Source organism: Poeciliopsis prolifica, unplaced genomic scaffold (assembly GCF_027474105.1).
Source record: "Poeciliopsis prolifica strain line A6 unplaced genomic scaffold, Auburn_PproV2 SCAFFOLD002, whole genome shotgun sequence".
Taxonomy (NCBI): Eukaryota; Metazoa; Chordata; class Actinopteri; order Cyprinodontiformes; family Poeciliidae; genus Poeciliopsis; species Poeciliopsis prolifica.
The window spans coordinates 19,813,698-19,838,204 of NW_026562377.1; the positions used below are offsets into that span (position 1 = coordinate 19,813,698).

General features: G+C 39.1%; 1 protein-coding gene across 1 annotated transcript; it reads right to left on the reverse strand.

The window, feature by feature from the left end:
* Positions 1 to 6,072: 6,072 nt before the first annotated feature.
* hapln4 (hyaluronan and proteoglycan link protein 4) lies at positions 6,073 to 21,385 on the reverse strand. Its single transcript, XM_055058499.1, has 7 exons — positions 21,246 to 21,385; positions 19,308 to 19,440; positions 17,739 to 17,928; positions 17,355 to 17,527; positions 17,118 to 17,233; positions 14,753 to 14,939; positions 6,073 to 7,229 (listed from the first exon to the last, which is right to left on the reverse strand). Exons 1-7 carry the CDS (start codon positions 21,246 to 21,248, stop codon positions 6,838 to 6,840), a joined length of 1,194 nt encoding a protein of 397 aa, XP_054914474.1. The 5' UTR covers positions 21,249 to 21,385; the 3' UTR covers positions 6,073 to 6,837.
* Between the last annotated feature and the right edge of the window lie 3,122 nt (positions 21,386 to 24,507).

A 24,507-nucleotide genomic window follows, 5' to 3' on the forward strand; every position in this document is an offset into this window, starting at 1 on the left:
CGTAGGAAATAAAATGCACGCTGTTAAAAATGAAAAATTATGCCAACACTTTGACCTTTTCCACATTTTGTCCCATTAAATCTGCAACCTTCAGTGTTTTTATATATATATATATATATATATATATATATATATATATATATATATATATATATATATATATATATATATATATATATATATATATATATATATATATATATATATATATATATTATTGGTATTGTTATATGGTAGACATCCAATTGACAGACTTTGGATCCCTGGACTAAATCTAACTTTGTTACCTCAGCGACATCTTTTTTTTTTTTTCATACTGCAAATTAAAAAAAAAAACTGATCAGGTTTAAGGTTCATGACTCCTGTCCAAACAAAAAAATATATATTTAAATGACATTTTCATTTATCATTTCTAAAAAGTTTTAAAAATATCTTTCCTCAAACATTAAAAAAGATCAAAACTGACAGAGCCAGGCCTGTATGTGTTAACATAATGCAGAAAACAAATAAGAAATACATTGTCTTACATTGTTGATCTGTTGAATAACATCCAAACAAACTATAATGTGTGTGGTTGTACTATTACAAAATGTGAGAAATGAGAAGTATTCACACATGTGAGGCATTGTCATCACATTTAGGAGCATCATGCAACAGAAACCCCTGCAGAGCATCACTCTTTCAACTGAATTTTCTCACAATACGCAATGCAAATATATGCTTAAATACCCAAAACGTGCAGTGCTTCTTGTTGTGTAAATGAATTAGAGAGCTGGAAAGTCTGCTTTTCATAACCTTGTTCTTGGATCAATATCGGGCTCATCTGGCAGGCGTGGCAAATCAATGTGGATCGCTGGTATTATCCTACATTATTGCCTAATGGCGCTGCTAAAGTTCAAGAAGATTATGGTAATCAACATTGGCTTTAGCGCCTGACAGTGACTAACTCTCCGCTGACACCTCAATAAGTTCTGTTTTTAATCTCTTGAAGGCTGCACTCAAAAAAAAAAAGAAAGAGAGAAAAACATGCAGAGACTTGCACAAATCTGCGTATCCAGACCCAAAAAGACAATCTGCTTCCTATTTCCGTTTATTTTTCTAATCTTTATTGCAGTCGGGTTGTTGAATAGCTTCACCCATGAATCTGCATTTGCACCAATCTTAACGATGGCACGCTGCAGATGGTGAAGCGTCAACTCATTACTGACTTGTTTTTTGTTGTTGTTTTGTTTTTTTTTACACTGTGATGTGCCTTTGTGTGCAGGAAACAGACAAAGAACAAAGGCAGAAAAAGCTTCAGACTCAGCCAGGTCGTTCACACACCGCCGGTCCAGCATCCTGCTCTCCCAGCTGTGTGTGCACTGCTCAGTGTTTCGTTTTATGACCCCATCTGATGATCTGCAGATTTGGCGTGGTTGAGTTGGTTTCTGCAAGCCTGTCATGAGAGGCGAAAGGTAGCTGACTTCATGTGCTGCCGTCCAGTTTGTACGTGTAGTCATGTGACATCTATTATTTGCATTTTGGGCAAAAACTACCATTTTCTTTGTCTTTAAGTATGTTGATTTGAGATTAACAAGTTATAATGAAATTGTCATAAAAGCAACTTTTTGATGGCTAGTATCCATTGGCTTCAGTGTTTTAATTTGCAGTAAAAGTAATGTTCGACAGCTGTACAGTAGAGCTCAGCACTATAAAACTAAAAGTAATAAAGCCGTTTTCATTAAAGACCCACCAGCATTAATTCTCAAAACTACATTTAAATAACATTAAAGAGTAAATAAATAACCTGCTGAGAATGATTAGTGTAAATTGTGTTTCTTTTCTGTGCCACAGTTGGTGCATTTATTGCTGATAAATGTGTTTCTCTTATGTAAAAAAAAAAAAAAGAACAACTGGAGACTTAGCTGCAAAGAAAAAAGATTGATTGCGCAATTTCACAAACGTGAAATAAAAACAAAGGGGTGATTTTAAAAGTCAGAGTAAAATAGCATAATTGAGATGCTGCAAATGACTTTGACGTATATTGACCATGACATAAACAGATGACATAAAGTTTGTAATCAGTAAGTTAAATAACCAAAGTCAAATGCTTTTTTTTTTTGCACAAACTTGGCCAAAAAACTACTCTGTAAACTACAGAGCACATAGTTTACATAATCAAAAGCAGAAAAGTAGATTATTATGAGGATTGTAACATGATGCCAAATCCACATTTAAAAAAAATGTTGATGGGAAACCTTTCCAACTCAGAAATGGGTTTTAAGTAAGCTCAAACATTCCTAATTGATTTTACATTTTACAGTTTGTGCTTCAGCCAGCATGGTGCCTCTTATCATCCTTAATTGGTAAAGGCAGCAGCATAAACTTGCATATTTAAAGATGGAGATGAGGAGGCATGAAATCAACAAGACATCAATGTTTTGACAAAGATAAATTAAAGCTTTTTGCAATGTTAAGACTGTCTGTCTGTCCACCTCTCTGTCCATTTATCTATCAATTGATCAATTAATTATATTCTGATGTTTCGTCTGTTTCAAACTGAATGACTCAAAGTGTTTCCACGTCTCAATAGCACAAACTACTCTCAAATGTAGGCCTCAGGCAGCTTCAGCTTTACTAAAAGAGAAAAGTGAACAGAAGCCAAGTGTTAAACTGTAACTGACTAAAAGACGATAAAGTTTGGAGGTTTGTACACTTCTGAATTTATTCGGTTTCATATTTTCTCAGCCGGGCCATAATGGCTTCCTGACCAACCGATTTCTAGAGCCTGTCAGTGGTTGGATATCCAGGTCTTCTTGGAGCTGCCTCAGTTCTGAATTTTAGAGACTTCCTTGCCTTCTGCATTTTTTGTCGTTCTGCCTCATATTTTCCAAACAAATGTTTCTCTCCGTCCGTGCAATCTCTGCTCTACTATTCCTCTTCTCCAGTGGCTCTCTGCTTCCTTTTAGACGCTATGCTGTAAATTTGCTGTGCTAAAACTCTTTATTGACCTCTTCCTTTTCCAGGGAAATAAAACCAAATCCTCTTTTGAACGGCTTACTGCTAAAGACAGTACCCACAGGAACAATAGATGGCCCGTATTATGATGAAAGTAAGCTACACTCCTTATCCGTGGATATCAGGTCAAAACTCTTCCCATTATTTAGCCCGGCACACTCCATTAGGATGGTTACCACTTTCAATTAACTCAACACGAACGCCTGCTTCATGCACCCCTGACACTAGAGAAGCCCCTCACAAATTGGCTAATTGCCTGTCACACAAACCCATTTCTTCCCATGCATAATATCCATCAGCAGCAACTTACTGCAGCTGAATTACACACAGAATGCATAAGACGCTAATGGAGATCGTTTAGGGGGCAGAGTCATTTCTTTAGCTGTGTCCCACGATGAGCTAATGGTGTTTGGTTTACTTGTGCACTAGGTCTTAACAATGTGGCATCCTAATGTGATCTAATGATGTGATTCAGATGTAAATGATGCCGAGTTGGTAGCTTTTGTTATCTAAAGTGCGTAATCTGTAAGTAAATCATGGAGTCAGGCAAATTGCAAAACATCCTCCAGATTTGAATCTTAGAGTGATTCCCAAAGGGTTCCCAACATCCAGCCATTGCTTTCTACTTGTACGAAATCCAAAGAACTGGTCATGAATACCAACAGCAGAGTTGGGGTCAAGAGGTTCAAACAGCTACGATCATCCCAATGCAAAATCCCTTGTGGAATCACCTTCTCCAGATCCACAATAGGCATTTACACAAGTTTTATTTAACAAAAGGCAAATCCTTTGTTTTTTCTTACTTGTTTTTATATGCCTTTAAATTTCCCAAGTGGCCAATCACTGGGAAACAGACAAAACAATGGGGCTCATATAAATAATGAGTGGCACAGCCAATGACAGAGCTGATAAACCATATTACTGACAATAATGGTTTGTTTTGCCTCATTTAACTTGTTCAGTTGTACTTTTAGCCTACTTCTCTGCTGCCTGTGCACATTAATTCAAGATGTGTTCAAATTCTGCTGCTGCTCAACTAATTAGTATGCTGGTATTACAGGTAATGGAGAGGAACCCGAGGGCAGAAACAGATGGAGTGAGTAAAAACAGCGAGGGGTTTTTGGAGCTTTTCAGGAGGAAAATGAATGAAGCGGAGCAGATAAACAGGCTGAAAGGTTGTGGCTGTCAGAAAACAGCAGCCAAGGATGGATTCCCGGGGGGGCGATGCAGGTGACATCATTTTGAGAGAAAAATCCTAAAAAGAAGCAGCTGAAATGAGTAAAGTAAGACATCTGATAAATAACAAGAACTTTCTCACAATCCTAAATAATTGTGTCAATGAGGACACAGTTGTTCTCCCAACATTTGGCTGCACCCTTCGGCCAGCCTCGGTCATTGTGAGACTGTTTGCCTCCTCCGCCATGCAGCCTTACTGCGCTTCCTCTTCTTCTTCTCTCTGGCTATTGATCCCATCCAAATCCTTTTTCCTTTCATTGTCAGAAATGTAACATTGCGTTGTGCTCCGGATTTGCTCTGTAATGTACTTCTAGCAGGCATAAGTTAGGAACAAATATACATCCCTCACCTAGAGAAACTCCTGTTATTTTGCAAATCTAGAACAAACCGTCAAGTTTTAGCAGAACAAGAATCCAGAGAGACCCCTACTAGTTTGTAAATTAAACAAAACATTTTTAAAAATTTCAAAAGGTGCAAATGTTTTTGTGAGACACTATAAAACAAATAAAAAAAATGTATACAATTATAAAATAGCATTTAAATTCACGTGAACTCGAATATTCTACTCGTTTAAGAAAAAGGTTTTCACTCAGTGCAACTGTGTGTTTGTTTGCTGATTTGCTATGTAGGTACGTCTTATCCTCAATCCCATTACAAGCACATTGTACTCTTCACATTTCTACTTGGCAATAAGTTGCCTTTGCAGATCAAGTCACATTGTTGATGTAACTTGTCTATCACATTAGCTCCAGTTTGCACTTTCAATGTCAAAAACGTATTGTGAACGGTACCGCAATCTGACTTTTCTTTTCTGTACTGATGTGAATCCTTCACACATTTTAAATGCATCATTTATCAATGAAAATTTGCTGCTCATTCATTTAGTGGTTAGGACTTTATTTTCATACTGCAGCGTGAAGGGTGGGAGGAAAAATATGTATCAATGCCGTCAGGTTTCATAATCAAGGTTCTTTCCTGTGTAATAATCAGAGATTAACACAATAAGCAGCATTTCCTCCCCCATCTTAAACTCATCACCGTCGTTCTTCTTGACTTTCTGTGAACTTCTCCGTGTTTTGTGCAGGCAGTTGCTATGACAACAGAGCAGTTTTGTTCTTCTGTATTGGCGAGAAACCAGCAGCTCCTGCTCTTCCAGTGCTGTTTCAGTAATCACACAATCACTGGCAAACATCACAACACGTCAATCAGAGAGCCACAAGTCACTCATATTCAAGCATTTACATCAGCCTCACCAAGTCATTTTACTGATTTATGTCTTCCAGTATTCGTTTCTTTTCATCGACTCGTTAATTAGTCAAATTACCTTTGGTGATCATCAAAGTGCATGCGTCTGATGAATGGTGGTAGACTGCACTGCTTTCATTACAGCTTTCTGACAGAAAAGCAATGAATTAAAGCAACTGGATTCTGAAACAGTGTTATGGAGTCGGTCATAAACAGAAACACAGCGCGTCTTGATCAATGCTGTTCATCAAGGGAGAGATATTAGAAGATGACTGGTTGTAAAAAGCCATATAGCCTTTTTTTTTCAATAATAATTGTCATGGTTTGTGTGATGTTACCTGGAAAAAGTGACAAGTGAATGTCTGATAGTTTATCTTAATATGTGGAGAACATGAAAAAACTGAAACTTTCTTGGATAGAAATCTACTTATTTTTAGTACTTCCTCCAGTAGCAAAACCCAGTTATTGATGCATTCAGATGTTCATTTTTTATTTAAAAATAAATAAATAAAAATACGCAAAAAACATTAAAAAATGTCACCCGTGCATTATTTTGTTTCCACGGAGACAAAATGAGGCAAGACCAGCTCTTGATCAAGTAAACAAGTTCAGGACTTTTTATTTTCTTTTCGAGCACCACAAACAACTTTGCAAGCATACGCTGTCGAAAAGGTAATGTGCATAATCTTACCTTTGACCTTTGGAGTGCAAATGACTATCATGAGCTTTGAAATTATTGCAAATTCAGCCCCAGCAGCAGCAGCAGCTCTCAGCCATGAATGTCATGCACGCTTGATTTGTAACTAGGATGCGTTTATAAAATTGAGCTCTTTCAATCTGAAGTGCAACTATCTTTGTGCTAGTGCAATATTTACTTCACTTAGTTCTAAAAGATGAGATTGCAGGACATTTGCCACCCGAATGTGAAGCACAGGCACTGTAAACTTGAACTTCTCTACAACGTTCAGGTGGTTCACGTTTTCACCTTGGCGTCAAGGCCCCAATTTAGAGACTGAAAGCCCCTGCCTCAAAAACATCACGTAAACAACTATACCCAGCCCATTGATTTTGATGTGTGCCTGACTGACGAGTAAGCTGCTGTGTAATCTTACAATTTTCCAGATGACAGATCTGTGCTAACACGCTCTCTAAGATAATCGACTGACTGCAGACAAAAGGAAAATCGCCTTAATAAAGACGTCGCCCTTGATTTTGCACGGCCCCCGTCTTTCGCTCTGGCAAATCAGGAGATGACTACGTCACGTTGGTGGGTGTTTAACTCTAAAAGCAGTGAATGGACACTGAGCGGTTGCAGTCAAATCTATAATCGTACGCCCCTCGGCTGCCAGGCTGTCAGCTTTAAATAGCGTTTGTGGCATTCAGTGGGATACTGTTGCTGCTCTTCCGTTGTATCAAACTGTCTTTCAGGGGTTTTGTCGCTTTGGTACCACCTGCTGTTTCGTCCATGTACTTGCGGAAACAGTAGACCCCGTACAGCCTGAACTTTTTGTCAGGGAAGCCCAAGTGTCGGACCCCTGGGTGGGAGCCTCCGCAACGAGAGCGAGGGTTGACGATGGGGTACCGAATGCTGCCGTCTTCCAGCCATCCTGCCTCACAGCGGTCCAGCAGCTGGAACTTCCATGCCGCGTAGAGCTGACCCACTTTGGCCACAGCCGATCCGTCTCGAACGCAGGCCTTCACAGCCTCGGCGTAGTTCACTTTCTTGAAGCGTTTGAGGAAGTACACTTTGCCTAAAGGTACATTCAGAAAGGAGAGGTTGTGTCAACGTGTGGAAATGTGGATGAAACACAGTCCAGGCATTAAAAAGGCAAAATGTGAATAAATCAGACATATTAAGATCAGTTTTGCTGAGCCTGGAGGCAGATTTTGTTCCCCTGTGCCTGGTTTTGTTTAGAGATTTGAACACAGTGGGTTGCCAGTATATTCATAATTGCCTGTTTACAATTTGTTCCGTAAACAAGTTGCATCGTATCTTATTTGAATTTTACGTGGCAAACAAAACATAAAGCAGCAAATAGGTGGAATATTTTAAAGCTAAAACATTGGGAAGGGCGGTTTGCATTCAGATACTTTTACATAGATTACCCCAATTAAAACTTAGAGCAACCAACTGGTCTCAGAAGTCGCCTAACCATCAACTAAAAATGGCCACCGTGACAGGGTGGTGCCAGAAAAAATTAAAAAACAGACTTTTAAAATGAAATTACAGGGAAAAAAATAACCTTCAAACATAAAACCTTAAGTTTCACCCCAAATCTGACCGTAAAGATCATGTCAGCAACCTCAGCCTCACTCGTGGCTCAGCTATAGATTTTCTGCTTGTTTATGTGACTGCTGACTATTAGAGTGGCAGAATATTGTCTCATTTTCCCCCAGGGGACTTTCAGTAAAATGCCTTCCAGCTGGACCGAGATACAGTATCTGATTGGGCCACCGCTGAAACCTCCTGCCTGCAACAGACTGTCCACAGTAATTAACACACATGGGAAGCAATGAGCGGTTATATCAGCTTCCTGTCAAATCAGCTTTTCCTGTCTGAGGAAAAACATGGATGCTCCTTCTGAACGCCAATTATGAAGCCTATAACAAACTTAGTTTGAACTATTTTTTAAATGTTTTCAAACCTCTATATCGGTCAAAATATATAAACATGAATTCTTGTTGGGGGTTTTGGGGTTTTTTTTAGAACAGAAATGATGTTTTTAAAACTGTTAAAGTTCAACATTTTGGGAAGCACAAACAGTATTATCCCCTTTTAGCTTTTCCCCTTAAGCTTTTTCATGATTTGTCATGTGGTAGCAACAGACTTTAATGTATTTTATGGAAATTGCGTGAGATGGTTCAGTTGCAAGCAGTGCATTGTTCTGCATTTTGCCGAATAAAAATCAAATTTTTTACTCAAAATTTACTCAACATCTGGACAATATGAGTTACGGTAACATTTAATTTTCCTTTGGGAGTAATAAAATATTTTTAAACTGAATTTGAATTTTCTGTATTTTAGAAACGACTCTGATTACAGCTGCACCAATTCGGAACAAGTTTCTATCAGCTGGGAACTTTTAGCACTCCAAATATGATTTTTGCTCCTTTACAAACTCGGCCATAAACTGCCACCAGTTTCCCTGTAAAGACCGAAGAAAGCATCCAAGGAACATGATGTGATCAACACAATCTTTCACGAGCTCTTCGTTTTTTCTCAGATTAACACCCTCCATTCCTAGTTTGGGTAGAAAACATTGTCTTGGTAGGTCTGTGTGATGATTGAATGAATTGTTTATGTCCACTAGATGGCAGTCGCGAACATAGGTGATTGCATAAATGTCAAGAATAGGACAACAGAAGGAGTCAGTCATTAGTGAGACACCGGTGTGCAACTTGTATGAGCAAACGAGCCAGAGCGACTTTAATAAAAGCATCTAAGAAGAAGCACAACGTCTGGTTCTTATCAAGCACGAACAGAACATGGTGTCAGAAGTAAACTGAAGGGGTGAATTGAAAAGCCGACCATGGAGCTGAAACCACGGAGAGCTTGAAGCTGACGGGAAACGTGGATGAAAACTGGCGTGCTTTCAAACAAGGCTTTCAACTGTATGTCGCCGCAATGGGTTTGGAGACAAAGCCGGAGCCAAGAAAGGTAGCGATGTTGCTGACCATAGCGGGAGTGCAGGCTTTGGAAGTCTACAACACATTTGTGTTTGATGAACCTGAAGACAAAGAAAAGTTGGACGTTGTGCTGAGTAAATTTGATGCTCACTGTTCACCGAAGAAGAATGAATGCTACGAGAGATACGTGTTTCGTTCCCGGATGCAGACTCAGCATGAACCCTTCGATAACTTTCTGACCGATCTGAAAGTAAAAGCGCAGTCATGCAATTTTGGCCTGCTGAAGGACTCGATGATCAGAGATCAGATCGTCTTTGCTGTACGTGACGGGAAGATCAGAGAGAGACTGCTGAGAGAACTGGAGCTGACCCTGGAAACAGCTGTAAAGATGTGTCGGGCAAGCGAACTGTCTCTGCAGCAAGTGAGGACATTTTCTGAACTTTCAACAGGAACTACTTCACAGTTCAGTGATGGAGCAGCGGCAGTGGGAGCGGTGTCCTGCCACAAGAAACGACATGCACAAACCAGGAAGCTGCAAGAGGAAGCCATTATCAACTGTAAGCGCTGTGGATCAAGGCATAAAGTGAGACAATGTCCTGCTTATGGTAAGCAGTGTTTAAATTGCCGTGGACAGAATCATTTTGCAAAGCAATGCTTTAAGAAGAGGAAAGAAGAAAAGAAGAGGAATTGTGTAAACTTAGTAGATGAAACTGATCTAAGTGACACATTCTTTGTCGGTGTTGTGAATTGTGAAAATGAGTCAGAAAAAGTGCAATGTGTTGACAGAGATGATAAATGGACAATTCCTTTGTTAGTAAATGGAACCACAATTAAGTTCAGATTGGACACAGGTGCGAAGGCGAATCTCATAAGCATATCTGATATAAAAGAAATGCAAGTAAAACCTCACATAAAAGAAGTCAAGTCAGGTCTAAGAGACTATAATGGACAATCAATTGAATGCATTGGAACATGTCAGCTGAATGTAACAGTTAAAGGAACAAAACATCTTGTGTTCTTCTCTGTTGTAAAAGAGGATCGAGAATCACTTTTAGGTGATAAATCTTGTGAAGAACTTGGACTGGTGAAAAGAGTCTACCACATAAACACTGAATTTAATGAATCTAATAACCCGATTGATGCAATGCTTCGGGATTATGAGGATGTCTTTCGAGGATTAGGTTCTGTACCCTGCACATATAAGATTCAGTTAAGAGAGGGCGCGCAGCCTGTTGTTCATGCTGTACGTCGCATTCCAGCGCCACTGCGAGAGGGGTTGAAAAATGAGTTGGATCGAATGATCAGGTTGGGAGTCATTCAGAAAGTGGAAGAGCCCACAGATTGGGTTAATTCCATCGTGATTACAAAGAAGAAAAATGGAGAATTAAGAATATGCATGGATCCAAAAGATCTAAATGAGAACATCAGAAGAGAACATTATCAAATACCCACTCGAGAGGAAATAATCAGTGAAATGTCCGGAGCAAGTTATTTCACCAAGTTGGATGCATCACAAGGATTCTGGCAAGTAAAGTTGGATGAAAGCAGTACCAAGTATTGTACTTTTAACACACCTTTTGGAAGATACTGTTTTCTAAGACTTCCTTTTGGAATAAAATCTGCACCAGAAATATTTCATAGAGCAATGGAGAGGATCATAGAAGGCTTGAATGGAGTAAGAGTCTACATTGATGACATCATCATTTGGGGATCAACTGTTCAAGAACACAATGACAGATTGAGACGCGTCATGGAGCGCATACGGAAAAATGGACTGAAGCTCAATAAAAATAAATGTGAGTTTTGTGTCAAAGAAATTATGTTTCTGGGAGACAAACTATCTGGCCGAGGTGTTCAACCAGATGAAGACAAAATACAAGCCATTTTAAAGATGCCACCACCTGCTGACAAAACGGGTGTTCTGCGCATCATGGGCATGATTAATTTTATAGGAAAATTCATTCCCAATTTGAGTGCAAGGATGACTAACATTCGCAGACTCTTGTACAATGACAGTCAATTCCCAGTGGACAGAAGTTCATGAACAAGAGTGGAAGGAACTAAAAAAATATTTGACTTCAGAACCAGTGCTTACCTTCTACGACCCTACTAAAAAATTAAAACTGTCGACAGATGCCTCAAAAGATGGACTTGGAGCAGTTCTTCTTCAAGCTGAGAATGACCAATGGAAACCAGTAGCTTATGCATCCAGAGCCATGACAAAAGCTGAATGCAGATATGCTCAGATAGAAAAAGAATGCTTGGGGCTGGCTTATGGGCTAAAACGGTTTCATAACTATGTATATGGTTTACCATCTTTTGTAGTTGAAACAGATCACCGACCATTGGTTGCCATCATTAAAAAACATCTGAATGAGATGTCACCCAGGATTCAGAGGCTTATGATGAAGATGCAGAGGTATGAATTTACACTCATCTACACTCCAGGAAAACACTGATTCTTGCTGATGCTCTGTCTAGAGCCCCTGCACATGATAGTGTGAGTTCAACTGAAGAGGATATTCAATGTCATGTGAATTTGGTGTCCAATGTGTTGCCTGTATCAGATAGAAGTTACAGCAAATAGTTGATGCAACAGCTAAGGATACAGAGTTACAGTTGGTCATACAGAATATGGATGAAGGATGGCCAATAGGCTCATGTTCACAGTTTTTCAATGTTAAAAGCTGATCTAAGTGTTGTGAATGGACTGTTACTGAAAACAACAGAATAGTGATTCCACAAGAGTTAAGACAGGAAATTCTACAGCGGATTCATGAGGGTCACCTTGGCATTGAGAAATGTAAAAGAAGAGCTAGAGAATCTGTTTTCTGGCCTGGACTAAATAAGGACATTGAGGTGCTGATAAGTAAATGTGAAAACATGTCAGACATTTAGAAACAAACAGAGCAAAGAACCGATGATCATATCTGACATTCCAACATCACCATGGCTAAAAGTTGGAATGGATTTATTTCATCTTAAAGGAAAAGACTATTTAGTGATCATTGATTACTATTCAAACTATCCTGAGATGGCTCTGTTGGCTAATATGTCATCAAATTGTGTCATAACACATGCAAAATCAATCTTTGCAAGGCATGGCATTCCACATGTTGTAGTGAGTGATAATGGACCATGTTTTAATAGCAGAGAATGCAAAGGTTTGCAGAACAATATGATTTTAAGCATGTAACATCAAGTCCACATTATGCACAATCAAATGGAAAAGCGGAGAAAGGAGTTCATATTCTTAAGCAACTTCTGAAGAAAGCAGATAGTAACTCTGACCCGTATTTAGCTTTATTAAGCTATAGATCATCACCATTGCAATGTGGTTATTCACCTGCTGAACTTTTGATGAATCGAAAGATTCGTCGTACAACTTTACCAAGTTATGACAATAAAGGACAAAGAGCAAAGAAATTGTCAAAGTTGGAGTACAAGTTACGAAAGCAGAAAGTAAAACAAAAGTCATATTATGACAGATCAGCAAAGCTTCTACCCCCACTGTCATACCAGGACCCAGTAAGGATTCAGGATGATGAGGGATGGAAAACGAAAGCAACTATTCTGCAGGAAGTAGCTCCACGTTCATTTGAAGTGAAAACTGAAGATGGACAAATTCTGAGACGAAATCGTCGCAGTTTGTTGAAAACTCCATTTGAACATGTTGATGAGTCGAGTGAAGATTCTAAGGACTCTCAGATTACTCCTACAACTGAAACGCATTGTGACATGGACAGTATTAAGGACAATACACCACCTGTGTTAAGAAGATCTACCAGAGTGGTAAAGAAACCTGATAGACTGATGATGTAAAAAAAAAAAAAAAAAAAAAAAAAAAAAAAAAAAAGGGGGAAAAAAAAACAGAAAAAAAGTTGAAATGTATGTATTTTGTAATTCATGTTTTTTAATGAGTACTAAGTATGATAGGTTAAGTGAATTTTACTATAGCTATGTGATTATGTGCTATCTGTCTCATACAATGGTTGTTTAATTTTAAAGAGTATTCATGTAACATTCTAACTTTAAAGAAAGGAGGATGTGATGATTGAATGAATTGTTTATGTCCACTAGATGGCAGTCGCGAACATAGGTGATTGCATAAATGTCAAGAATAGGACAACAGAAGGAGTCAGTCATTAGTGAGACACCGGTGTGCAACTTGTATGAGCAAACGAGCCAGAGCGACTTTAATAAAAGCATCTAAGAAGAAGCACAACGTCTGGTTCTTATCAAGCACGAACAGAACAGTCTGGAGCTGCCGTACGCTTTCTGTTTTCAAATCACAGACTATGCCCTAAAGGATGTTAAAAGATTAGTATTAATGTTTTATTGCCCTCCCTTCATTTCCACCACCACTATCTCTAATCTACTCTGTCCCCCCTACTCTGTTGCTTGCTTTTCATAAAGCTCTTGTTGATCAATGTTCTCTAACAAACCTCAGAGATCTTTACGACTCAGATTAAGCAAACTGAAGGGCATGATCAATTACCCTGCTGTGTCAGTGGTAGATTTGCTTTATAAAAGGGGGAAAATAGGATATTCATCCTGATCCAGTTGACTTTATAAAATAAAAGGCAGTGCAAAAGCTGTATGTCAAGGACAGAGAGCAAAAATCCAAAAATGGGTTTGGAGAACCTTTTTAGAGGCCCTGTGAGTATCTCAGTAGGTGTGTGAAAGGGGGCACAGATGTGGAGGTCGAGGTTATCTGTAATTAAGTTGTGGAGAAAGGACAACGGAGAGGTTTCAGAGGGTACATCCAAAACAATCTGGGAACAGTCCCCCAGGGCTGCTGTCATGGAGAGAACCACAGCAGTCTGGGGGCAAATATGGCCAGGAGACGCAGCGTGGACCACACTGAGGTCAGAGAGCAAAACCCAGGAGACCCACAGAGGTTCGTACCATTCCCACTAGACTCTCATCATGTAGGGACAGTTTTAATCCTTTAGAAAGGTACTGTATGCTTCATCCATACCAAACCAAAAAATGTAAGTTGGATTTATTATTTTAAAATGAACAGAAATTGTATTTGTTTACCTGTTCCACGCTAAGATAAGTCCAGTTCACTCGACATCTTAAAGCTTTTCTTAATCCAGATCATAACTAATGCCTTTTAACAAACATAATGACTGTGATGTCAAATGTTCTCATCTAACTCTGCAAGAATATAATTTTATTGTCTAAATGAAGATCACAGTAAAATATGCTTAAATATTTTCTGTATCTCCACAAAGCAAGCAGAAATCAAATTATTATGTTCCAGTCTTTTCTTGTCATACATTTGGGTCATGTCACGTTTAAACCCCCCCATGGGAGTGTGCATGCCTTTGACTGAGCAAACATGAACCCAGTGTTTGGCTGTTCAAACTCTGTTTGGGTTTATGAACCTGAAAGGACCGTGCTCAGACTCGGTTTGGGTATTTGATGTAAATTAAAGCTCTGGGAGATGAAAGGCAATGCTTTGCACCCAGGGGACACCGTGTCCCTTACAGGACTGAGAACCCATAGCCTGATTTAAATCTAGCAGCCTGAGGCGTCCAAGATCATAGTCAGAGATCAAATCAAAATAAGCCTCAGTTCCCCCATCATCAAACCGCCCTTCTTCTTTACGCATCTTTAGTTTCTGACTGTTTCATCTCACCATTTAGCTTAGAAGTGAAGCAGAAGGCGTCATAGCGCTCATTCTCCTTGTGCCTGTAGCCGTAGTTGCGAACACCAGCCGGGGTGTCCTTGCGGCCACACTGGTCTCTGGGATTGGAGATGGGATACTGGACTGAGCCGTCCTCCAGCCATCCAGCATTACACCAGTCCAGTCCTTCCAACCAGGCCTGTTGAGGAGCACAATGTGGGCCAGTGGGCCAAAGTGAAGGATTAAAGACATTAGAACCAATAGAGGGGATTGAATTTATTGCCTCTGTCATGACTCCATTAGTCTTACACTTAAATGCCTGAGGCTTTTTTGGACTCAGTGGGAGAACCTGCAGTAAAATTTCTCACATGATTCAGACTTTCAACAGCTGTAATAAAAACTACCAAACACTGTTGTACCTTTAGACAATTAGGTACAACTTCAAGGATACACTTCACTGATCTAGTTTATTTTTATTTATTATCCAGGTGATGGTTATATCTGACTGATCCTGGTGACAAAGTTCAATGTAGACATAAAACTTGAGTTTCACATTTCTTTCTTCCTGTCTTCCTTTCTTTGATGTTAATTTTGCATGTTAACATCATTTAGTGTTGTTTTGCTGTGACTATTTAAAATTGAGTGATGGGAGGTTAAATTCTGCAGATAAATGGTCTCCGTGTGTACAGGGTTGAAACAAAGCTGTATTTCTTTTTATACACATCCAAACTGAATGTGAATTCACCATTTTCCAGGTCTAGATGGGTTTCCAGGGAGAAAAAAGGGGAAAAAAAACATTTATATTTCCATACTTTATTCCCTTTTCCTTTATCAAAATGCTGTCCTTCCTTCCTTGCAGTTTCAAGACATTACAAGATTTAAACAGACCAAAAGCCTTGTACGGCAGACCTACAATCCTTGCAAGGTAAGAAAGAGACATTAACACAGTAAATGTCAGTTCACTCTGACACCGAAGACGGTTTTTGCCATAGATGTTAATCCATTTCCTCAGCATGTAGGCGAAAACTGCACATCAACACCGGCAGAACCCGCAAGGTGCAGTGGGCACCACACTTTGCTACATGTTGTAATATTGCCCTAGTGGGATGATTGGTGTGCAGAAGGAAGTGTCAGTCAAATATCTCACTGCATCCTTCAGTGGTAGACATAATGTATGTCTCTCACACAGGACTGTGACAAATCTATCCTCACACCTGACACTTTCATGGAAGAGTTTCTGAATAAAAATAAGAGAAAAAAAACGGATAAGGCAAAGAGTCTTAGTCCAATATCGACCCAAAGATAACATGAACATGGAAGTACAGTCCCAATGTGCAGGGTTTTGTCAGGCGACAAGATGAAGGCTGATCTGACCAGCTTGTGTCAAGAACAGAGCACCTCAAGCTGGATACCATCTCTGCTCCAGAGCACACATGAGTGACAAAGACGTGCTTTTTAAGGATAAAATCCCAAAGAAAGGACTGCATCTTTGATCTCCCAGGCTGTCCAGACATCACAGTAAACTTGTCCAGATGCGGGGAAGACTTCCTCAGGTACATGTTGTCCTGTTCTTCATGAACACATGTGAAGTGCTAAGTAAAGAGCGTAGGGGTTGCCATCTGCTCATGTTAGACGACTCTGGAAATTTCTGGCAGAAAATGTGTACAAACAAAGGCAGAAACACATGCCATCAGTTCTCTTTTGATAGAAGATATGGCAACTTTTTCTGTAGCTCTTTAGTCTTATTTCTCACTTACTTGTTTTACATTTATATTTTACTGTGAATAACTACCCCACTAAATGCTATGCACATGTTAACTATCTAGAAACTGTGTTAATTTTTCTTTGGGCATTTGTTAGACGTTGGCGATCTACTGCAGACACATTAGGTTTGAAAACAGCCCTGAGAGTCGATGTTCAAACCTCGGTGTGAGGAGAGGTTAACTGATTCTGCTCTCCTCAGCATGATGAAATTGCAAGGAAAGGACAGGATTTCAATAAAGGGATAGGAAATAAAGTCTGCAAAATCAGTTGGATCCCCTGCAGAATGGCTTCCCGAGGGATTTAAATGGACTGTTTTATGTATTTTCCAGGCATATGGTGCCATTTCATAGCACAATGGAGTAACTATGTTATTATAAGACAGCTGTAGGGGAAGAGTCTTGCTTTAACTTATTGACAAGCAGGACAACCATTGGGTAAAATCGACAATTGCCATCTAGATCTTAGGAAGATTTAAACGTTCTTATCCTAATTAGCTGCATAATAAAGTTTCTAAAAGTCCAGGTTTGCTCCCTCAAAACATCCAGCTAAATTCCATACCATCCCAATCAAAAATCACTCCCAAAACAGAGCAAACGCCACAGTTTGAACTCACTTTGTGCAGCTGAGAATGAGAGGCCAGAATGGCGTCCTGGTGTTTGCAGGCATCCTCTGCCTCGTGGTAGTTCAGCTTGTAGCGCCCGTCGCGTGGATAGTAGGGAAAGACCACTCCTGCAGGCAACCCAAACAGAAATGGTGTTGGAGTGAAAGGTTGCCAAGACTATGAATCTTCATTAGCTGAAAATGTTTATAGATGGAAAAGTGTCAGCAGGAGGTGAAACCGATTCCTGACCTTCCAAATCAAGGTTGACGAATCCCGTATCATCCTCCATGTCGTTAGTGACCTCACACTCGTAGCGGCCGTAGTCCTCCAGGGTCACATTTTGGATAATCACTGAGGCATCACCAGGTCCTGCCCGCTCCAAAAACACACGTCCCCGGTATGAGCCAAACACACGCTGCTGCCTGGGGGAAGCAACAAGATCAACGAGGGCAATATTCCAGCTCTTTCAGAGTGAACTCTGCTTGGCATTTATTGCTGCGTGAAAAAAAATGTGTCAGGAGTCAAAATCATCTCATTAAATCCTACGTCATCCCTTGATGCTGCTTGAAGATTAAAAGCTTTTCTAACAGCAAAACATACATAGAAATTTAGAAAGCAGGATGCTGAATTTACTTTCCCAGCGCAACAAAGACGTCCTCGAACTGCAGGGCATCTGTCACTTTGGTCCATTTGATCCGGATGCGAGCGGGATCTGTGTTCTCCGGCTCATGATGAAATCTGCAGGGCAGCGTGATGGAGCCTCCCCGATGTGTCACCACCTTACCCGGGGCTGTCTGCACAATCACAGCTCCAGTCTCATCCTCTGTAAGAAGGAAGAGGGCGAAGCTCACCGTAAAGAAACAACAGTTTAAATGAAATCCTTGGATTATGTAGTAAAATCTCATAGATTATTTTAGACTTTTTGACACAGAACTGCTATCTGAAGCTTTCTGATTATCAGTTCAAATAACCTTTGACACTTTTATGCACATCACTCACATTTTGAAAGTATGTTTGTGGGGCATCATGTAATTCGTTTCTCCCGAGGTTCAATTCTTGCTAACAGGGCCTGGCTTTACAATGAGTTGTTGTTTTGGACCAACTTAGGATTGGTAAATAAACTCATTTCAGCAACACTGGTGAGGTACCACTAGAGCTGCAGAATATGTCATGAACATTGCAATATCACTGTATGCAAAATTCATATCACAAAGAACTGTTTGGAGTGCAATAATTGCTACCTAATACATTACAAGTGTTGCGAACTTGTATTTTTCATGCTGATGTAATATTTAGTCCCATGACAGCAGATTCTCAACCTGGACACACATGACATTTCCTAAAATATAAAAGGTCACCAATAGGAAAGAGAGGAAACAAGAAAATAACCATACAACTGTTATCATCATCATAACGTTTACTAGCATTACCTAAATCGCAAGATTTTCTAATGTTGTGCAGCCTTGGACCCCCGTTTAGGTCTTAGCTATTTCCCAAATGAAAAATAAAAACATCTGCTTAAATTGGTCAATATATCCAGAGTCCATCTTTTCCCTCATCAAACATTTCATTGTGCAGCATCCCCATCCTTCTGCATTGATTTGTCATCATGTTATCCTTTCTAGGAAGTTGCCAAAACTCTTACACAGCATGACTCACCAAAACGGCCCAGTGACTGTAGCAGGCAAGTATAACCTAATAGCAGGCAAGTATAATTATTTCTTTTGGCAGATGTTTACTTAACTTGTGGCATAAACATATAAATGTTTGATTCAAATTTGCAAGTGGGTTTTTGCTACATGACACCCAGATAACGGCACCTACAATTAGCCATGCCACCTAGCAATTAGACCGTTCCCTGCTTGTTTTTCTCAAACGTGTGTGTCTGCCATGAAAGTGTTAACGACTGTTTTGAACATGAAAACACTCACTCTTTTTTTTGATTAGACCATAAGAGAATTTTGTGTTGTTTTGTCTTTATGGTTGACAAATATATTCTGCTTCAAAAAGTGAGAAGTTTGAAACATCTTCAAGAGATTAAAGCATAACTAAGTCGACTTTGTGCAGAGGTTGTTGAACCTGAACAGACCTTTTGGAAATGTAAAGTTCTGGAAAATGTTCCAGGCATTCTCCAATGTTAATTGAGTGCATATCAGACTCAAATCAGTCTTGCTGCTTTTGGACACATGAGAGTGTCATTACCGAGCACGTGCACCACTCGTCTCCTGGATTCCATCAGATCCTCGGGCACGGACGATGCAGAGAGGGCAGAAGTCAGGATGAAGATTACAAAGAACATTTCTCCAAAAATCTGAAGCTGACGTTGCTTTGAGGACTGCAAAAGGGAGAGCACATTAAAAATCTGCATCAAAGGCTTACCTACAGTGGAAAAACCCTTAAGCAGACCTGAAAAGAGTTAAGCTGCGGGATATGTCACAGAAGCATTTATTAAAGATATAAATGATCTCAAAAATACAGTTTGTGGTTGAACCTTTGCATTAATGCTGAAGCTCTGAAAGATTTTCTAAAAGAACTGACTGTATGTGTACAGAGGAAAAAGTAAGTCAGCAGACAGCAGATCACTCTGGCCTTCTCAAGGTACGGGATTAGAGGATTAGTTAACTGTGTTTGGTTTAAAACAGAGCTTTCCTTAAAAAAAAGAAAAAAGAAGAAGAAGACAAGAATTTTACCTTGCTACCTTTATAACAAATGCCAGGGAGAACTTGAAATCTCTAAAATGTTTGGGCATAAAAACAATTTGTCCAATTAGAAAACAAATGATCAATTGGACATCTGCACCAACACATATGAACCCAGTAACACACGAACAGCAGACACTGATAACTCATTTATGAAATGAAGAAAATTCTGTAGGAAAGCTAAGTGCACCTCATGTTTTAGTTGATTGCAGACTCAACTGCAATCAGCAACAATAACTTCAAATTGATGTTTATTGAAGGACTTTTTCAATATTTCACATCGCTCAGAAAAAATTTGGAAAATAGGAATTAGGGTCGGATGGAGGGGTTGAAATAAAGTTGTAATTGGGGTTGAAAGGAGAGTTGGAATTAGGATTAGAATTACGTCCAGATAAGGTTTGGAATAAGGGTTGGAGTTAGGGTTAGGGTCCCCTTACCCCCTTCCAAACCTAAGCACTTGAGTTCTTTGCTTGGATGTATACTCCTGCAAAATAGGAAACAGCTTTAAATGTCTTCATGTTGAGAAAACAACTTTCCTTTTGTAGTTAGGAGGACAGATTGGGTAGAAAATCCTTTCCAGTCTCATGTAAAGAAGATTCTTTACATTTTCTTAAACCACATCTGCTTGCTTCAGGACAGCAAACCAACCAAAGCTTCTTCTTTTTTTTTTGGCAACTATTTTCCTTCTAAATCCCATGAATGGACAAAGATACTTTGGTTCTCACACACAACCCATTCTCTTTGGCTTTATTTTTTGTTTAATAAATAATGATGTTTTACATGAAAGAGTATGCATTTTTTTTTGTATCATAATTATTACTGCATGATTTTTTTCCCAAAATATTACACCTGTCATTTACTCTAATAATGCGTTTTATCAAAAAGGGGAACAACACGACTGCTTTGCAGTAAACTTCTTTTAGTTAAACGTGTGCTTTCAACTCATTTCACTCAAATGCTCACTAGCTGTTATTGCTTTGGATGCACAGAGCTCTGCAGTTGCAGACAAGTGTACAGCTTGACTCAGCACATAAAGCTAGTAAAGGTGCTGCATCAGATTAATCTATTAATTCTTGCATGGGAGAGAAGGGCATTCTGCAAAACACAGTGCGCTCAGGTCCGTTGTTTGGTTTCTCATGCAGGTCCTGAGGGGACAAATTCATCACCACAACAAAAGCAGTGCCAAGTGGGTCCAGTGCAACTGACTGTTTTTCTCCTTTACTGAATCGCTGCTGCGACATATGAAGGCTTAACATGATCTGAGGCCTCGATGGCAAATGTACTAAATTTGCTATTTTGCATGCTCATTGCAAACAACCTTGCAGCATCATTCCTCTTGAGGTTACTCCAGAGATCATCCTAGTAGTTGTACAGTCATGCAGTGCGCAGAGCTGCGGAGCTCAGCCATACTTGCAGAGTACAGAAGTCATTTTCAACTTACCATGGCTGTCAACCCGATTTAAGGCAGATGCTCTGTCGCTTAAGTCCTCATTCGGGTTAAATGTTGTTCTGCTGCTGCAGCACTCGACTCTCTCCCTCCCTCCATCGCTGCTCCCTTACACTGCAGGGGAACCACCAGCGTTTGTGGGTCCCGCAGTGCTTTAGTGACGCAGCACATTATTTGTTTGAGTCTATGTGAAACATAGCAGAAGTCTGCCACATGAAACAGTCACTTAGCTGTGTTGATGTCAAGCTGTTTTCATTGAAGGCTTTCTCTTTATGTCCAGTCTGTGGTTTTTGGGCTAATAAAATTGACATAATCGAATATAGATGACTGAGGAAGAGCAATAACACTGTTTTTGTTTTTTGCTTTTTTCTTTTGCAGTAACGTAACTGTTCTTAAGTAATACAGAGTTTGGTAATTTCTTAAAGAGCAAACCTAATTGTAAAAATTGCAAAACAGTGCATTATTTTTGTTATAGTGAGAAAAACGGGGATAGCTGCTTTACAAAAGTTTGGACAGGAAATGATGAGGAAAAAGAGGCAATAATTCTCTGACAATGCAAAGCATGTCACAACAAACAGAAAACAAGCATTATAATAAAATGTTCCAAACAAATTTGACAAATACTACGCATTAAATTAATGAAAGTCTGAAAGTGGTCACTTTAATTTATTGGGCGGTCTAGAGCAGATTCCAGCTTCACTGCAGTATCAGAATGTTTTGTATTTGGAGTGTATGTATCCGAGAAAATAGGTCAAAATATATCTATGAACCATAATGCGATTATAATTACATTACATTTTTAAAAGCAAAATAATTTGTAAAGTGACTGCTGACAGGTATATAGAGTAAGTTTAAATTTTGTTAAAATAATTTCTTTTAAAACTATCATTCATGTTTTATGATTATTGTCTTATGCCTGCATCACTTTGAATGTTTCCGATATTATGAAACAAGCTTCAATAAGTGTGGGTTTTTGCTTATGATCTTGTCATTGAGTTGTTGGATACAAATTGTTTTACTGCTTCAGAGAAGAAGTATATCTGCTCACAGTTCTTTAAAGAACTGATATATTTTCTCAGCTACATCACACTTTCATTGATATTTCAACACTGACAACTCTCTGACACGTTATATGCATAAAGTTCTGAAAGTAAATCTGTTTTCCATGCGATGTGATGAGAAAGACCCTTGAAATGATTGCAGCTGGCAAAGAGAAGAGACGCGAAATCCACCGAAGAGTTGTATGCAGATAAACTTTTTCAAAATTGAACCATTCTGGCGGTTCTTTACAGCTGAGATTTAATCTGACCAAGAACTTCTGACAAAGCTGTGAACAGGACCTGCCAAGTGATCTGCAGCTGTTTCTTTCCATGCACTCATGTTGAGGAAAAGCAGATCCATCAATATGAGATGCAAACAAAACAAAACGTTCACGATGAAGTGTTGCTTTATGACGGTGAGCCAAACAAAAACAGACTCGAGTCCAGAGCCATAAGCATGCAGTGGTTATCACTGAACAAGGTGTGTACCTTTTCTCAAATTTACAGCCCACATACCAAAATAAAGAAACGTCTTGTGTGATTATTCAAGCTAACAATTTTAAGGCATGTTTTTGTTTGAGTACAATTAAAAACATTGATTTTGTCCTGTAAATCAGTGGAGGCCATTTTCTTACATTAAATGCTTTTAAAAAACTGAGAATTACTGCCATAAATTTCCAAATGTGTTTTTGAGGATTATTTTACATGGACAATAATGTAAAATATACCTTGTATATACAATGTAAAATAAAAGGTCTGAAATTGTAAGGATATTGCATTCAAATTTATGTTTCTGACTAAATGACAGCCATATTGTCTACTTCATTCTCAAAAAAGGAGACACAAAAATACATAGGAGCAGAGACAGAGAGATTGTATTGAGATTAAAACTTACATACAGTCGGTCTTGTTTTCATTTATGTTCAGATCTCATGCCTAGCGTTTGTCCCGTTTGCGTAAATAACTACATACTTGATTCTCCTGTTATGCTGAAGTCGAAAATGTTGAGTTGCACTTTTCACAGCCGCAGCTCCACAGATCTTCGGGGCCTCCTGCACAGCCGAGCAGACATCTGCAGCTGAGATCCCCCATGACTCTCATCATGATTATAGAGCTGTTTTGGAGAGGCCATATTTTGATTTAAAGCCTCTGTCACATGAACATAATGCAGTTGTACAAGCAGGAGAGCAGGCACACTTCAGCACATAAAAAAAAGCTGCTGAGGGAGAGCAAACTGCTCAAGTCTGCGTATTACTCAGCAAACCACCAAAGGTAATTAATTTGCATGGACGAAAAGAAGGGTTACTCTACTGTGCTTAGAAGAAAATGCTGGAAGCAGTCATCAGATGAAAAGTATTTGGCAATTGTAATTGGTACATTGTCATAAACACTTTTTTATAAGATTATAAGAACCACAATGGTCATACATCAACAATGGTTTATCCTATTAAAGGGAAAAAATCTTTTGGAATGTGCCATTGCATTTCATGCAAGTGCAAACACATTTGATGCCTTTGTCAAACAGAATGGTGAGAACTGAAACAGGCCACTTATTGTGCCACCCACATACAACTGCTGCATCCAGCATCAGAAAGCAAACAAAGATGATCGCAAAACCAAAGAAAATCTGGGCACCAAGAATCAGACAAGAAAAAAAACAAAACAACAAAAGCTATCCTATTGTTCCTACTTAAGCTCTATAAGAAAAGCTTTCGGTCTAAAGCTGAAGGCAGACAACAGATGAGAGTAGAATTTGAGAGAGTTACAAGAGCTGCTTTTGGCAAACGCAATAAACTCTGAAGATCATATCAGCATATCCTTGTCATTGTCATTTGTCTTTTTAAGTAGTTTTGGGCTGACATATTTAATTTCGGGACCAATTTATTATTTGAGTGATGCATGCATTCAGTGTGTCCGTCTGTGCTGTGCAAACATGTACAAATCTCAGTTAAGACATTTGTTGGCAAACGTCAGTTGTGGACTGCAGGCGTCTGAAGAACAGAAATGATTGCACACTTCTGTGAAATATGTTCAGAAAAATTCACATTTACAGAAACAGATGAACACTTTTGCAGACCAAGTAAGAGTGAATTGTTTCTATTTTTTTCAATATTTGCAACATGGCCAAATAACATGTACAAAACCTAAAGCTCAAAACCCTCTAATGAAGTTAGGTCACAAGACTGGAGGAAAAAAAATATTTTCTGTAAATTATG

Bases quoted from the DNA above. Each gene is read 5' to 3' on its own strand.
- hapln4 (XM_055058499.1), bottom strand. The intron at 17,234-17,354 runs GTCAGGAATCGG...GGTTGCCTGCAG, and splicing joins CGTCAACCTTGATTTGGAAG to GAGTGGTCTTTCCCTACTAT. The intron at 7,230-14,752 runs GTGAGATGAAAC...ATGTACCTTTAG, and splicing joins CTTCACTTCTAAGCTAAATG to GCAAAGTGTACTTCCTCAAA.